At 39.2% G+C, this 16041-nt stretch overlaps 2 protein-coding genes across 2 annotated transcripts; one reads left to right on the top strand and one right to left on the bottom strand.

Annotated features, from left to right (window-relative positions):
* The first annotated feature begins 8082 nt into the window (after window positions 1–8082).
* On the top strand, window positions 8083–9560 carry LOC105927205 (protein B4). The gene is made up of 5 exons (XM_012863850.3): window positions 8083–8297; window positions 8377–8639; window positions 8721–8829; window positions 8902–8951; window positions 9260–9560. The coding sequence occupies exons 1-5, from the start codon at window positions 8207–8209 to the stop codon at window positions 9494–9496; spliced, it is 750 nt and encodes a 249-aa protein (XP_012719304.2). The 5' UTR covers window positions 8083–8206; the 3' UTR covers window positions 9497–9560.
* A 656-nt stretch (window positions 9561–10216) lies between these two features.
* On the bottom strand, window positions 10217–15519 carry LOC110368616 (transmembrane and coiled-coil domains protein 1). Its single transcript, XM_021317146.2, has 4 exons — window positions 15377–15519; window positions 11766–12110; window positions 11559–11694; window positions 10217–10519 (listed from the first exon to the last, which is right to left on the bottom strand). Exons 1-4 carry the CDS (start codon window positions 15424–15426, stop codon window positions 10244–10246), a joined length of 807 nt encoding a protein of 268 aa, XP_021172821.2. The 5' UTR covers window positions 15427–15519; the 3' UTR covers window positions 10217–10243.
* Between the last annotated feature and the right edge of the window lie 522 nt (window positions 15520–16041).

Consider the following 16041-nt stretch of genomic DNA (forward strand, 5'->3'; position numbering starts at 1 on the left):
AATCTGTTGCCCAAGCAACAGATTTATATGGCACCCCTATATAAAGGTGCAATATAGGAGCGATGCAACATGAAATCATGGTAACAGGCGCATTTCTAGTAACTCAAAAGGTGTGATTTTGGTCATTAAAATGAAATAAGAGCAACATGATGCTAAGCCACAGTAGCTGGAGAGAAAAAGCTGAACCTGTGTGTCTTGTCACACTGCACAACCAATCGGTTACCAGGGGGGCCTGCGACAGAGACTAAACGGTTTTCATTCGATATGGAAGACAAGCTGATAGTGGCGGTCAGCTTGAGTTGTATGATTCAAACAATTATTACTACCGAGACAACTCCAGAAAGGACCAAGCCTTGGAGAAAAGTGAATGGGAGACTGGAGTGGCAGATAAGTGAAAGCATCACTAGACAGCAACATTGAACTATAGTATTTTTGGCTTGTTGCCCGCTGTGCAATTGCCGTTGCCTACCATATGAACTATACCGGCAATATGTCAGCAAAAGTAGCGACATTGTGGCCGAATTTGTGTTCGGTGTGAATGCACCTTTACATTCATGTTTTCAAAAACTAAACACAGGCAGAGTAACTTCTGGTTGAAAACTTGTCCTATCAGCAACGTCTGATGTTTTCCTTTGGTACCAACCTCCTCTGATGGGTTAATGTGTTTTTTAAAATGTTGTTGTGGGTTTAAAAATGTTATACATGTTGTGTTTTCATCATGTTATTGTGTATATCACTATTTTGTTGTGTTTTTTTTTATCTTTATTTGTTTCATGTTGTGTTTTTCAAGATATTGTGTTTCGGAAAAAAAAAATTCTCAATATGTTGTGTTTTTTAATTCGTATATGAACTTAGTTAATGCTTGTGATTTTTAATATGTTGTGTTTTTTTTATTTTTAGTTGTGTTTTAGAGATTTGTTGATGTGGTTTGCACTTCAGGGCCACCGTAAGATTGAGATGGGGACTTGGGCTCCATCCAAATACCCTTAATAATAGCTCCTAGCTTCTGCTCCTAGCTTCTGTTCCTAGCTTTTGTTCCTTGACCTTTCATGGGGTCAACAGTAATAACACTACTATGGGGAGGAAAGGATCATCGAACTGCTGTGCTGAAATGGCTTATACCTGTATAGTGTTTTATCAAATCTGACGATCCCAAAACACTTCACACTACAGTCAGTCATACACCCAATGATAAGCACATTCACACCCTAATGGTGGTGAGCTATGTTAGTAGCCACAGCCGCCCTGGGGCAGACTGACAGAGGCGAGGCTGCCATATAGACCCGGCTGCAGAAACAAATTACAGGGGGGGCATTCCGTTTTTTTAGGGGGGCACATTTAAACAGAAAAAAATTATATATATATATATATATATATATATATATATATATATATATATATATATTCAGCCCATGCTGAATGGTTGTTTGTCCTGTCACTGTGTCGCCCGGCCTCTCACCCAGTGAACGCTGGAGATAGGCACCAGCAACCCCCACGACCCCATGAGGGATTAAGCGTGTCAGAAAATGGATGGAACATTTTATATATATATATATATATATATATATATATATATATATATATATATATATATATATATATATATATATATATATATATATATATATATATATATATATATATATATATATATATGCTTCAGGGTGAACAGTGGCTCTGTGACTACTGTAATGAACAAACAAATAGCAATAGTGTAGTCAGTGTTGCCAAATTAGGCAGGTTTCCAACCAATTAGGCTTTTGAACACATTGAGCTGGAACAAAAATACCTTATGGGCTGATTGTAAAAAATTTGAGAAGCTTTTCACAAGATTTGTTGGGCTTTTAGAAAGAATAAAGAATTACTAACAAAATATATCAAAATAGTTGTTAAGGTCGGACAGGAAACCAAAACAATTTTATGAAAATGCCATCTCCTTCAACTCATACTGGTCAATTTATTTTTTAAATAAGTCGAATCTGTCGATCTGACATCATCAATGAATAATAGTTATAATAATTAATATTGATTGTTATAATAAAACAAGAATAATGGTTAATCAAGTGTTTAGTCAATGTAAACACCCAAGAGGGGTTGAGTTCTACGTATCAACTTAAAAATATTTCATGACTGTGTGTAAGAGAAATGTTCGGGCTATACTGAGAGAAATTAAGTTTATATTAAGGTAGATTTACAACTCATGTTGGGAAGCTATTTATAAGTTGTTTTTTTCTGGCATGTGCCTATGTGTTTAATAGTTCTGTGCTTTTAACATGAGAGAGTTTGAGATTTGGCCTTGTTTTTTCCTTGACGTTGGGCAGGTTTTATGCTGGTTTGGGTTACTGGAAACTAACAGTGACATAGGGTAACCTGTAGCGCTGTGTCTTGACTAAAAAGTCACGCATAAGCTACACGCTGATAAACATGAGCACTGGTGTCAGGCTGAACACTGACTGAAGTAAAAATTCTGACTAAGAAGTTCTGTAATTACAGCAGCTATGAGAACAAGGATCAGAACAAGGCAGAATTCCCTTTTGCCTGCAAGTAATCCAAGTTTCTTCAGTTTGGCAGTTTACCTGCTTGCTTCTGCTCCTTGTGCTCCTAGTTGTCCTAGCTAACCCTCCTAGCGTGAATGTTTACTCCAGTCTTGACTTCAGTCTGACATTTCAAACATTAATTAATGGTGCTGCTTCCACCTCGCTCTCCTTTGCTTCGTTGTCACTTCTTATAATTGTTTGTTAATCAGACCAAATTTCTATCCCGCTCTACCGACACCAACGGTGAACAAATGCTATGACCCAGTGTCCCGCCCCTCTCCAGCTGTGATTGGCTAGCATGTTGCTTTCAGTAGTTTATTTGATTGGTTAAATTGTATGATTGACACATCAAAGATAGTACTAATAGGACGATGGCCACTCCGAGGTAAAAAAAAAAAAAAAAAAAAAAAAAAGACAGCTTACAGTCCAGGGCGGGCACGGCCCCACAATGCCCGTCCATGCCGCCGGATCCTCTGACCACTGCTAGGAGGCAATTCGGGTGAAGTGTCTTGCCCAAGGACACAAGAACTGAGATGGTCAAAGCCTAACTTCTGCACCACTCGAGTAATAATCTGTTTACATCTAGCCTTCATTAAAAACAAGTGGGACTTTTTTTTTTATACACACACACGTGAGAACGAGAGAGCGAGAGAGATTATGTCTGACTTACCAGTGAAGCTGTATGGATCGCTACGAGGTGACAAATGTTTCCCGTCACTTTCCAAACTGTAATCACAGCTGATCTGCTTCTGTTGAACTAAATGTAGATGCTTCAATAATTCATGTTCTGGAATCTCAATCCAGCAGAACCACTGATTGGTTCCGGAGCTCTTCTTCTTCTGAATGGTTGTTGTTTTGACTGGATGACTTGATTCCCCAAAGTACAGATTACATGTTGTATCGTCTTTCACAGATTCAGGCAGTAAACAGGTAACGACTGTATAATGCCCCTTCAAATAGTTTACATTCATTTGTGGTTTTAGACCTATAAAAGGAAGTGTGGAACAAACAAAAGCAAAAAATGTTACATGTTATGGTAGTGAAAAAGACTTGTGAAGCAGAGTACATGTTTGATCCCAGCAATGAAATCAAAAATTAGATTTTGACTCTTTCTGGTCATTTTTAACACATTTTTATGAATTAACCTAAACTTAAGCTTTTCCAAGCATGAAATAGTCACTTACTTATAGTAATGTAGGATATATCACTGTGAGGAGATGGAGAATCTACAGATCCATTTTTTATGATGTAATAACATCTCACTTCAACCACTGAGGATGAACTTTGCGTTGTCATTCTCAGCAGCTCAGTTCCTGTAAATGTTTTCACACAGGAAAATGATCTTTGAGTTCCGCTATTCACATAGAAATGACATTTATGCTCAGAAACACGAGCTGGAGCCTGACAGCTGAAGGTGACGGAGTCTGTTTCTTTGATTGTTGATGAATTCACTGTCAGTTTAGCCTGACGAAGAGCTGAAATAGAGAAAGAGATCAAATATATTGTTGCATTAAAGTTATAAAAAAATTACATTAAAATTGCTGACAAGAAGTTATTTTTAATCTGTAAATAAAAGGAAATGCATTTTTACTAAATCTTGTTCAAGACATTGTGTCACTTTAATAGCAGATGGTAATAAAAACACAGTGATAAACCAAGCTGGACACAGGAAGCAGCAAAAACTGACCTTTTACTTGAGCCTCATAAAAAGAACCTGTTGGAAAAATATCAGCCAGTTTAATAAAATCCTTTTCTGTCTACATCAAGAAAAAATATACATAGACCTCTGATTAAGTGATGCATTTTAAAGTCTGAATTAAAGACAGTAATTTGAGTAAATATTTTTACTTTCAAACTGCAGCAGTGAGAACAAGCCGGCTGGTTCTCTGTGTTTTTCAATAAGAATTCACATCAATGTTATAAAGCATGTAGATAAATAAACGTACCCAAAAGGATGAGAAAAAACAAGGATCCCATCATGATGAAGACAGACAGAAACTGCTCACAACCTTTCAGAGAATATGATTATCTGACTACATGACAATTGATGTCTTGGTCAGTTGAGTATTTACAGGAAAACCACAAGTATCAAAAAGAAACTCATAGTTACAGCCCACAACTTGTTCAATAATTAGAAATATCTTCAAGTATGTGTTTGATTAAGATTAAATGTACAGGGGGCTAAGTTTTCCTCTACACATTGTTTGTTTCTAATATGCACAGTTTGCTTCTTCTTCTTCAAAGTTAGCATGTGAATCTTTGTACCTGTGGGTGTAACAGAGAGAAACAATAATCATCCATGTTAACAATTAGCCTTCCCTTTAACCCACACAGAGGTGCAGGTGGAGTAAATGGGTGTTTGATTCCACTGCATGCAACTGCTTTTATTGTTTTTAAGGCTGTGTTGATTATTTAATCCACAAGTCTAAAAAAAACTACGTAATTGCAGACAAAGATTTAAGTCTGAAGTAATCTTCTAGTTTAACAAACATGTTTCTGACATGAAGCAATATTAATGTTTTGAATTAACCCTGCTACTGTACCGACTTGAATCTGATAGAAACTCTGTGGAGGGCGATAAAGATTAGGGTGATGGCAAATAAGATTGCATATCATCGTCACATCAGTATGTTGTGAATAAAACACACTAAAATACACAGTAGTTTAGTTTCAACTTTTTCTATATGTAAACCCTACTTAGTATGGGTTAAATATGCAAACCTTTATGCTCCTAACTGTGCGCAGTAAATAGCAGTTTTAAATTCAGAATCCTGAAAATGTATCAATGGTAATTTTAGGCCCTGCCTTTTGTTATTTTACCCTGGTCTCTACTGCTTTGTAGCTGTTTTTAGTCCTAGTCTTGTAAATGAGTTTGGTTTATATTTAAAGAAATTGATTTATAAAAAAATATATTTGTTTAAATAAAGATAACCCACAACTCCAAGGGGCCTAGTCATGTATGATGACTTTATGAATGGAAAATTTCTCAAAAGAGGTTGCATTTTTCCCAAAACAGCTTGGCTGGTCGTACAGGAAGACAGGAAGACTGCAAATTACATTGACAACAACCGCAACACGTCCCAGGAGCTTCATTGCAACCTGCTTCAATCGAAAAACCAAGCATAGAACAGCTGAAAAGTTCGTTGAACTGTAGAGGGCTCAAAATGAGCGGAAAGAAAGTAGTATTAGTAGAAAGGTAGGAGAAGCTGTCCTCTCCTCTCAGTGGATCAAACCCAAGGAAGAAAACCGCTGAATCAGCAAAGAATTACACCTAATACTGACAAGAAATATATATATATATATATATATATATATATATATATATATATATATATATATATATATATATATATATATATTACAGGCCTATGTTTTTATTTATTATAGAGCTCTGTGCAGAAAATGGACTTTAAAACAGTCAATCACCTCGCTTTAATCAGACACTTAGAGCCCGACTCCCCTTCACACACACAAACACACACCCCTCCACAGACACATACACACACACACACACACAAGATCACTGTGAGAGAAACATCGACTTGATCCATGAAAAGAAGCAGAAGGCCCAAGACACGCTGCTTCTTATGACCACAAAAGCACGCATTTAGCTGGTATTTATACACACTGTGACTTTTATTGCTCATAATGTAGGTGTCTTGGGGGAGGGAGGTCGAGCCCCATTTTCTTGCTGCGCAGCGCGTTAACCAGAGAAAGACGCTCTATCTGAGAAAATGAAGCCCAAAAAAGCAACCTAATGTTCAGAAACACCCCCAAGAAACCGCAACCACCAACTCATGCTAACTCATGAAAGTTACAAGTGACTTTAGAGAAAAACAAGCCCAGAGTCGCTTATAACAAACAGACTATGCAACACTGAAGCTCACTTGAACAGCCCTCATGGATAGTTGGATGTTTTAAAACCGCTGAGATAAGACCAAACAAACGAAGCCTACCTGATCAGATGCTGCAGTCGCTGGTTTCCAGTCTACACGTTCAACTGTAGGCTCCTTACAACCAGGGAAATGTAGAAACCGTCTTTGGTCAGATTCCACAGTAAAGTCATCTCGGTTACAAGAGCGTATCCTACACTGACATTTCTTTGTAATCTTTCTGGATTTTTGGAAAATCAATGGGAAAAAAACCTCCCTTCATATGATCATGATCTCCTTATCACTCCAGCAGATACCAACGCAGCAGCTGTGTTTTGTTGTTGCCATATTATTGTCTGTTGAGGCGGTATTCAGGACAGATTTGTTCCTTATTTGGCTCATACAAGTAAACTATTTAAGTGTTACCGCTCTGCTTGTACGACCACAAGATGGCCGCGATGCATGCGTCTAAATTTAGTAATTTGACGTCATTTGGGGAATGTGCTGAACCGTTCCCCGAAGCAATCGGGTCATTTTTGTCTCTTCCCCTAAATGAAAACAGCCTCGACACGCTTTACAGAGATGTCCCCTCCATACTTGGCACACGCCTCAGTCCAGTCATTCACCAGCTGACTCATGAGTAGTGATGGCCAAATGATGCTTCATGAAGCGATGAAGCCTTCCAGCCCATTGCTTCACCCAAAGGTTCATCACTCAGCGCTCCATTCAGTGCTCTCTAGTGACATCTGCTGCTCCAGTTATACTATGACGGCCTTGTCACTGAAAATAAATCACTTAAAAAATACAACTGAACATAGCAGTGTGGGCAAGGTTTTTGTCCAGTAACTGAACGTCTGTTGAGTTTTATGTAACTCTGCCATCTGAATTCAGTATTCACAATACAATATACTGTATTCCTATAATGATTTGCACCCAAAGTAACCCTGCTCTTATGTTGGCCCTCATGGTGTTTTATTTAATGGCGTGGGCTAAATTATTAATAAACATAGCTGCTGCAATATTGTCTTGTGAGTACATGCTTATGGAGGCAGACACAGTATTATTATTATTATTCCTAAATTAACATTACCTATGTAATGGATAAAACGAATGTACATAGAAATCCACAAAATCTTCAGTTATGCTAATTATTGTCTTCTTCTCAGGTTTTAATTCAAAACCTGCCCTTGGAGAATAATTCTGTTTTTAGGTTTGGAGGCTGGGTGGGTTTGTGGGTTAATACTTGTTTTTTTTTTTCCTCTATTTATTATAATTGCACATATCATGCAAAACTTACTTTGAGTGGTTATCAAAAAGTATTCCCTTTTTTAAAAACTGGTTGAATATGAAAAATATTGTCCTTATATGATACAGCCTAACATCACTACTGACACCCTGAACAAACTACCCTGTTTTATCACGCTTTTGTGTTTAGAAAACCGACACACAAAGTGAAGCAGGCACATGTCCGGTGTAATGAGAGAGATCGTTTATCATTGGTCACGTGGTTTTCAACAAGCCGAGACGCGCATAGATATCCATAATAAAGGCCTTTATTATGGATATCTATGGAGACGCGCATCGAAGCGGTGCCTCAGATTGGTCCCGGAATGGACCAATCGCGTGCTTTAATCTGCAGACCCCAATCAGCGGCTCACGGCGCGATGTGATTCACCTGGTCTACTGGAACCAGCTGCATAAAGACGAAGCTACAGTTTCAGCTGTCACCTGTCGTGCTTTTTGTCTCCGGTTCACTTTGCAAAAACAAAGAAAGAAAGAAACAAAACAAAACAAAAAATGCCTCCCAAGAAACAAGCAGCGGCTCCTGCTGATCCTGAGCCCAGTTCAAACGCGGCTGCAGAGGATGGAACTGAAAAGAAAGCAACTGGTTTGTATAGAAACGGGAAAAGTTTCAAATCTCTAAGAATTGGTTTATTTCGAGCGGTTTCACCACTTTCTCCTCGTAGCACCCGCGGCGGCGGCGGTGCGCAAAGTCGCAGCACATCCATCCACGGCGATAATGGTAAAAGAGGCGCTCACAGATTTGGACTCACGCAAAGGGGTTTCCTCCCAGGCCATCCAGAACTACATCAAACAGAAGCACCCCACTGTGGATCCGGTGAGGCTGAAGCACTTTGTCCGCCGAGCCTTGAAGAAGGGGCTGGAGAACGGGACTCTGGTGAGGCCTGTCCACGCCACCGTCACCACAGGCGCGCAGGGAAAGTTCAGGGTAGGAAACCGAAGTGAATCAAGCAAGTGCCCAAACTGATACATCGATGTGACTTGACCACGTCTCGCCTTCTTTTAAAAGCTTGCGCCAAAAGTAAAAGAGGTGAAGCGGAAAAATGAGAACAGCGATCCAAATGTGCAAAAAGCTCCCAGCCCGACCGAGGTTGGTGCCAAGAAGTCCAAGGCTGCAGGTATGAATTGATAAATTGCACATCGTTCTACAACTGTAAGACTCTTATTTTTATTTATTTTCTATATCCAAGGTGCCACCAAGAAGAAAAAGTCAACAAATGAAAAGACAAAGTCTACAGAGGTAATTATATTATATTCATGGTCTTTAGGGAAAGTTTAACTTGGTGTTAAACTGGGTTGCCAGTTCCCAAATCAGTCCACACACTCTAAAGTAGGGGTCACAAACCTTTAGGGAAAAAAAGGGCTACCAGTACATACATTTGAACAAGAGTCATCGTTCACCTTAACTTTATGTAAAATAAATGCATTTTCTTTTTAAGTAAATTTTAAATCTACTTAAATGCAAGTGATTACACAAGAGTGAAAGGAAAAAATTTAAGTTTTCTTTAGATGCAGCTCACTGGTGGATTGTGGGTTTTGTTGTCATAGAACCCAACAAACTCCAAGAAGGAGACTGCAGCTCCTCCTTCAAAGGTACCTGCAGCAAAGAAGCCAAAAGCCAAGGTGAAGGGAACCGCTGACGGAGGCTCCAACTCACCCAAAAGTAAGACTGCAAAGGCCAAAGGGGCAACTGCAGAAAAGAAACCCCCACGCAAAGCTGCAAAGACCGCCGATGACGCTCCTGCGCCTAAAGCAGCTGGCAAACGAGTGAAGAAGGCGGTGTAAAATTGAAACTTTTTTTTTTTTTAAACAATTCTTACTATGTTTCTTGCAATAAAATTATTTTTAAGTATTTTTGGCTTGTCTGTTGACTTGACCGCTGACACCCCTGCCCACCCAAAAATCGAGAAATTAAATGTTGGAATGAGTCGGAACAAATGGGTCTTTATAGGGCAACAAATGTTTGTAACATGATTATCAGTCTTGGAGGCTACTGGTATGACTGAGACTTTGCTTGAGATCTGAAATGCCAATTTTATAACCAAGCACACAAATGGCACTGCCACAGGCTCTGTTGGCCTGCGGCTCCAGAGCCTAAATCTTGAGGTTGTGAAACTTTAACCTGGTAAGCTTCATATATTGAACAATTATTGAAATCAGTTTTGCAATGAAAATCCGTGTAATCAGTCGATTTGACACTTGCTTTTAAAAGTAATGTTCTTGCATGGAAAGCTGGAGGTAAAAGATCTTTCTTCAGGGCTGATGAGGTCATCCTTGCAGGGTGAAGTTTGTGATCTTGTCTGGTCAAGTTCAGCCATGATTCATCAAGGCTCTCAAGCTATAAGAGACCTCAGTAAAAATGTTTGTGCTTTAAAACCTAAAATAAAACTTCAGACATGTGAACAATTGTATTTCTAGTATCATCTTGGTTTAGGTTTATACCTCTGAGCGTATCCTGTGGTGCTTGTGGTATAACATGTCAATTACATATGCTTTTTTATTTTAGTCTTTATTATTCACATCCAGGAGATCTTAATGTGGAGAGAAGAAGTTGCATCTAGCAAAGCGGTCATTTAAGATGACTGGGAGGACGACTGCTGAGAGAACAGCAAAAAGTATGGGGCCAGATGGTTTGAGGGACATGAGGAAGTGGCCCGGTGTGGAAACCACCGTTAAAAAGCCTGACCAGATGGCAAGCGGGAAGCTGAGCACTCTTCCTAGCATGGTTTCCTGAGGTCTCTGGACCTCCATCTGTTGTGGCTGCTTTTCAAGCTCCAGCACACGGTTCTGAAGAGCCGCCAGCGCCTCCTACAGACCAAGAGAAGGTTCACAGATTTAAGTTGCGTCTTAAACTTTGATGCCTAAACTTGCTGTAACTACTAAAGAGTATGACACTGTTTTTATGCTACATGTAAGAAAAGTTTCTGTGCCTGGTTTCAAACAAGATATTTCAGTAGCCTCAGCTGTTTCCTATTGGAAAAACTTTCTACCTGTGTGGACATTTCATTAGAAACTCTTGATAATAAAATGAGAGCTGTCTCCTTTAAACTGTTACACAGAATTTATCCTACTAATCAGTACATGAAGAAATATATTAAAACAATAGACCTTAACCGTAAGCTTTGCAAAGAGCAACGGAAACAATCATTTATTCTGGAATTGTATCACTAGAATATTTTGGAAAGAATTTAATAACTTTATAATTTGTAATGTTGATACAAAATTTTCATATATTGTTTGTGTAAAGAATACAAATGCAGTCAGACTGGTAATTAATCTAATTATATTTGGCAAATTATAAGAGAAGTCAGTTTTATTTTTTGTACCAATGTATTTATTGGTGAACCCTACACACCCCTGGCATACTTTATTTCATGTTCTGTGTTTTGTTCCCTGTTCTTTCTTTATATTAGTAAACAAAGATGTTTCTCAAAAAGAAATATTGGCTATAAAATGTTAATCATTTTGCGGTTAATGAATTAAACTTGCAATTAATTAATTGGTTGTTGTGGGGGTCAAACATCCATACTCTTAAAGAAGTGGCATTTTCAAATAAAAAAGGGGGCTTTGGCATATAAATATCCAAAGATATTGCTACAAGTATGAAAGCTTTCAAATCAAACATTTATCAAATCAAGAACTAACCCCATAATTGTCTGCTGGAAATGATTTAATCAAACGCCACCAGTGCAGTTTGAAACATTCTATCTGGACTTGGAACCTACTTAAATTCCTGCTTAATTATATTCAGTAAATGTATAAAAACATCTAACCCTGAAGCAGTAAAGTGGTGAAAAGCTTCGAAACATTTGGCCACAGCCGTACGTGTGTTACAGTGGAAACTTACATGGAAATCTTTTGTCACTTCCTCAACCCGATACTCAATCAGCTCCTTGGTGCTGCCCAGCTCCTCTCTCAAACTCAGAGTTTCATTCTGGTAAAGCTCAATGAAGTCAGCAAGTTCCTTTGTTAAATCGTCCTTCCTGCAAAACCATCAGAGTTTATTACACGCTGGACCAGAACCTTTTAACGTGCAGCACTGAGCATAAGTGACCTTGATATTTCTTCTTCGAGGGCATGCATTATCACACTGTGGTCTTGGTAGTAGCTGGTTCTAAGGGTTTGCAGGCATCTCTCCAGATGGATTTGGGTTTCTCTAAACTCTTGGAACTGGAGAAGGGTGTCATGGAGAGCCCGAGCTTCGTCCTCAGCGTTGCAGTCCTTTGAGCTGGCCGTTCCCTCGGCGGCGCCAGAGCTGGCGTTGTCTCTGCTACATATTTCAACGGGCATCAGCTCTTCCCTGTCCTGTAACTGTGGTGAGAAACGTCGGCCGGTGCCTTCGTCTTCCAGGTTTTCATAGGCAGCATTCATGGATGCTGCGCTACCTCTGCTGGACTTTCTGTGGATGGGGAAAAAGGAGACTTACTTTCTAAACAGTGACACCAAGAGAGAGAATTTACAGGAATCCTCCTGGCACATAATTCTGATATACTGCTCGTAAAAAATATAAGGAACAGTATTTATCAACGAATATTATCAAGTCAGTTAAAGCTCTGGAACATTGGTCTGGTCAGACCAGTAGAGGAAGAGGTTGGTAATTAATTAATAGTTTGTTTGGTGGTTTATGAAATTAACAACAGGGGCACTAAAGGGGGCAACAATGGGACGACTCCCTAGATAGGAATTGTTTTAAAGGTCGGGGTCATATACATTTTTCCCTCCTGAAATTTTTTTTGATTGTTTTTGACACATTTGACCAGGTTAAGGGTCACTACTGGCAGCATGAGGAGATACATGGACCCTACAGAGGCTGCACTGGCAGTCCAACCACCAGGATGACGTTCCATTGGCAGGAGGTTCGCTGTGTCTCCCATCATCGTCTCGAGAGCACGGAGGAAACTCCAGGAGACAAGCAGTTACTCTAAAACAGCTGGACAGGTTCATCTGAGATCATTAATCCATCAACAGGACCGGTATCTGCTCCTTTGTGCAAGGAGGACAAGGATGAGTACTGACACATCCCTACAAAGTGACCTCCAGCGAGCCACTGGCCTAAATGTCTCTGACCAAACCATTAGAGACAGACTTCAGGACGGTGGCCTGTAGGCCCAACATCCTCTGCTGGCCCCTGTGCTCCATGAGTCTCGACTGGCATCTGCCAGACAGAGAGCACCTGAATTGGTAGGAAGCCCTTTGTTTTTTTTGTTTTGTTTTTTTTTTTACAGATGAGAGCAGGTTCACACTGAGCTCATAAGATAGAAGCTGCTGCTAATGTTATGTTGCCTGCAACATAATGGATGATCAGTTCGTTGATGGATCAGTGTTGGTCTGGGGAGGCATATCCATTATTGAGTTGCTGCAATGACATTTTGGCAAATCGGACCAGCCGGCCGTATCAGTTATTTTTATTTTCACTTATCTCGCTAACTTTGGACGAAGCCCTCTGTGGGTTGACAATTTTCATCAAACGATTTGACGTCCTTTTGTTCCCAACTCATTACGAATTCCACATCAGGATGAGTGTCCAGGAGGATTTCATTTTCCCCAACTGAGATCTGACATGTTTTCACTTGGAATCGCCTTGTTACTGAAAAGTGCTGTGTGAATAAACCTGCCTTACCTTCAAAGTGTTCCATTCATTCTCTTTAGTAGTATATTTAAATAAAAAACAAATCAGAAATTCAAAACAAAGGCTTGGAATTATAAAAAAAAAACATGCATGTAAGAGAGGAATAAAACAATTATTTTAAAACACCTGAGGTGAACCTCAAGGTGAAACTCTCACCTTTCGTTTATGTTTGATAACTCCTCATTTCAGTCTAGTTTTTAAAGCAGCCTCTTTGTTTAACCACGGTACTCTGAACTATGTAAAGTATATCCCTTAACTCAAAGAAATAGGCACACCAGGATTGTGTCTACGCAAAACCAACATTTTAAATCGTCCTCTGAAATTGGCTCTTTGGATGGTGAACCTTCGCTCCATTCTCAAGTCTTTTGTAGTGTCAAACAGGTTTTTATTTTCAAAACTACCTTCCCAGGATACCTTCACCCGTCTTCCCGTCAACTACAGATATTTTCCCTGTCCCTGCTGAAGAAACGCACCCCCGCAGCATGATTCCACCACCCTCATGCTTCATAATGGCGGTGATATGTTCAGGGTTTTGTGCAGGGTCAGTTTTGCATGTTGGCTAAAATGTTAAACTTAGACTCATACTTTAATTTCCCTCTGGGATTATTAAAGTATTTCTAATTCTGATTCTGATATGACCAGAGAATCTTCTTTAACATGTTTGCTGTGTTCCCTATTAATGGCGTACAGCAAACCGGACATATTTTGGGTTTCTTTCAATAATGCAGACTCAAGGTAAATGTAACTCAAATAGTTGCATGATGCATTGTGGGTTTGTGGTTCAGGCAGTACATAAAGGTCCAACAATGCAGTTCTGTGGCGGATTTATTCCAAGTTGGCAGGAGAAAATCAAGACATGTGTCAGGATTACTTGCTGTCTCTTCTGTTCTAAATGACTGACTGACTGACTGACTGACTGGTTCAAATGACCACCCACTAGGCTGCAGAGCCACCTAAAGCCTACATATTTATCCCAAATACCCATGTCCTTAACAAAATAAACATATGAACTAAAAAAGTTACTAATAAACCAATTTATCCTACATAACTATATTTAAACAAAAAATACTAACTAGAAGTCAATCAACTTGAAAATAAGCACATCAACTAAATCAACCGAATCAACTAAATTAAAAAATAGAGGAATAGCTCTTACACATGTTGTTGCCACCATCATCCCATAAAAGTTACATTTATAATAGCTGACCTGTCAGCTGATGAATCTCTGCAGCTCCTTGAAAGCTACTGTAAGGTTTTTGGCTTTTTCTGTGATCAATGCTCCCCTTGCCCAGTCTGTCACTTTAGGTTGCCCTGATAGGTTTGTTGACGTGTCACACTCTGATCATTTTCAGAGGGTGTATTGAACAACTACCCTGTGACATGTTCCACGCTTAAGATGTTGTTGTATTTCTTCACCCTCCTTTAAACTTTATCCTCAACCTGTCTGCTGTGATTCTTGGTCTCCATGATGCCTTCAGCTAGATTTATACTGAGACAGCTGTTCACCACTTAAGTGAACTGCTAGCACAGAACTATATTTATTTCCCTTACGACTTACTGTTCATCAGCTTTTAGGGCTTTTTTTAATTCACCAATTTGTATTTTAAGCCCACAATGCACAATGTTTTCATGGCCAAATAAGGAAGTGCCGCTATTGTGATTTTCAAATATTTCATTTATTATAATCGTGAGGCGTCATCTTTTTTAGTGTTTATGTAATAAATTTTATACTTACAAAAACAACCCACAAAATTTAAAACTAACATAAAATAGAAACATACCTATAGCAAAAGGGCAGGGTAACGCTTAAGAGTTGGATAAGGGAAATAAACTGTGGGTTACCAAACTTTTTCAGGGTTTTTCCATCATATCTTAGTGATCCTCAAACTGCTTGTCCAGTGTGGTACAAGTTTAGGCTACACGGATATCATTTAGTTTTCAACAGGTTGTAACATGCACATCATTTTAAATATAGATTCATAATCTGAATAAACTCACAAAAACATTGTAGCTGGTATGGCTGGGTTTTTACTTACCTGGACCTAAAGAGACTTAAAAGGGTGCCCGTTTTCGAAACGCGAGGCATAGATGTGAGTCTGGTCAGCGCTGAAAGGGAACGGGTTTCATTTGTGGAGCCAACGGTTCAGAGCTGTTGGGAACTCTTTGATAAGTTGTTAGGTTGCTAGGCAACACAATATTTCAGTGTTTGGATTTAAATAGGAAAGTGATTTATCTCATTGACAGTGATGTTTAAAAAAAAACGCAGTGTTAGAATTGTTCAGCTGTATGTTTGCCAATAATAACACATTGAAAACAACAATCGGCTGGTGCATTAGGCAGTAACACAAATGCTAAAGGCGCCGGGGCCTCCAGGGGGCGCCACTAAGTCGAGGAAAAATCAATATAATCATATTAAAACTACTTGTTACTATCGACTCATAATGGAAACGTTAATGTAAATAAATGCCGAACTGATATTTCTACAGTGTTTCCGTATTGTGTCATGAGAGAAAATTTGAAGAGTACAGCTGTAGCAGGAGAGGTGAGGTTGAGAAGTGATGGGTTCAGTAATAAAAAAGGACCACCAGGGGGCAGCAAAATGTTTGCACAGGCGTTTTATCTGACTTTCGAGTTCCAGTTATTGCACAGTGGAAATGAGTTAATGTATGCAAGATGGGTGGTTATTTCCATTTCATCTTTA

This window comes from Fundulus heteroclitus, chromosome 20 (assembly GCF_011125445.2).
Source record: "Fundulus heteroclitus isolate FHET01 chromosome 20, MU-UCD_Fhet_4.1, whole genome shotgun sequence".
Taxonomy (NCBI): Eukaryota; Metazoa; Chordata; class Actinopteri; order Cyprinodontiformes; family Fundulidae; genus Fundulus; species Fundulus heteroclitus.

Excerpts from the sequence above, each read along its gene's own strand:
- LOC105927205 (XM_012863850.3), top strand. The coding sequence starts at position 8,207 with ATGCCTCCCAAGAAACAAGCAGCGGCTCCTGCTGATCCTGAGCCCAGT. Across the intron at positions 8,830-8,901 it reads CAAGAAGTCCAAGGCTGCAG|GTGCCACCAAGAAGAAAAAG; the intron begins GTATGAATTGAT and ends TCTATATCCAAG. Across the intron at positions 8,952-9,259 it reads AAAAGACAAAGTCTACAGAG|AACCCAACAAACTCCAAGAA; the intron begins GTAATTATATTA and ends TTGTTGTCATAG.
- LOC110368616 (XM_021317146.2), bottom strand. The coding sequence starts at position 15,426 with ATGCCTCGCGTTTCGAAAACGGGCACCCTTTTAAGTCTCTTTAGGTCC. Across the intron at positions 12,111-15,376 it reads TTAAGTCTCTTTAGGTCCAG|AAAGTCCAGCAGAGGTAGCG; the intron begins GTAAGTAAAAAC and ends CCCCATCCACAG. Across the intron at positions 10,520-11,558 it reads AAGTGACAAAAGATTTCCAT|GAGGCGCTGGCGGCTCTTCA; the intron begins GTAAGTTTCCAC and ends CTTGGTCTGTAG.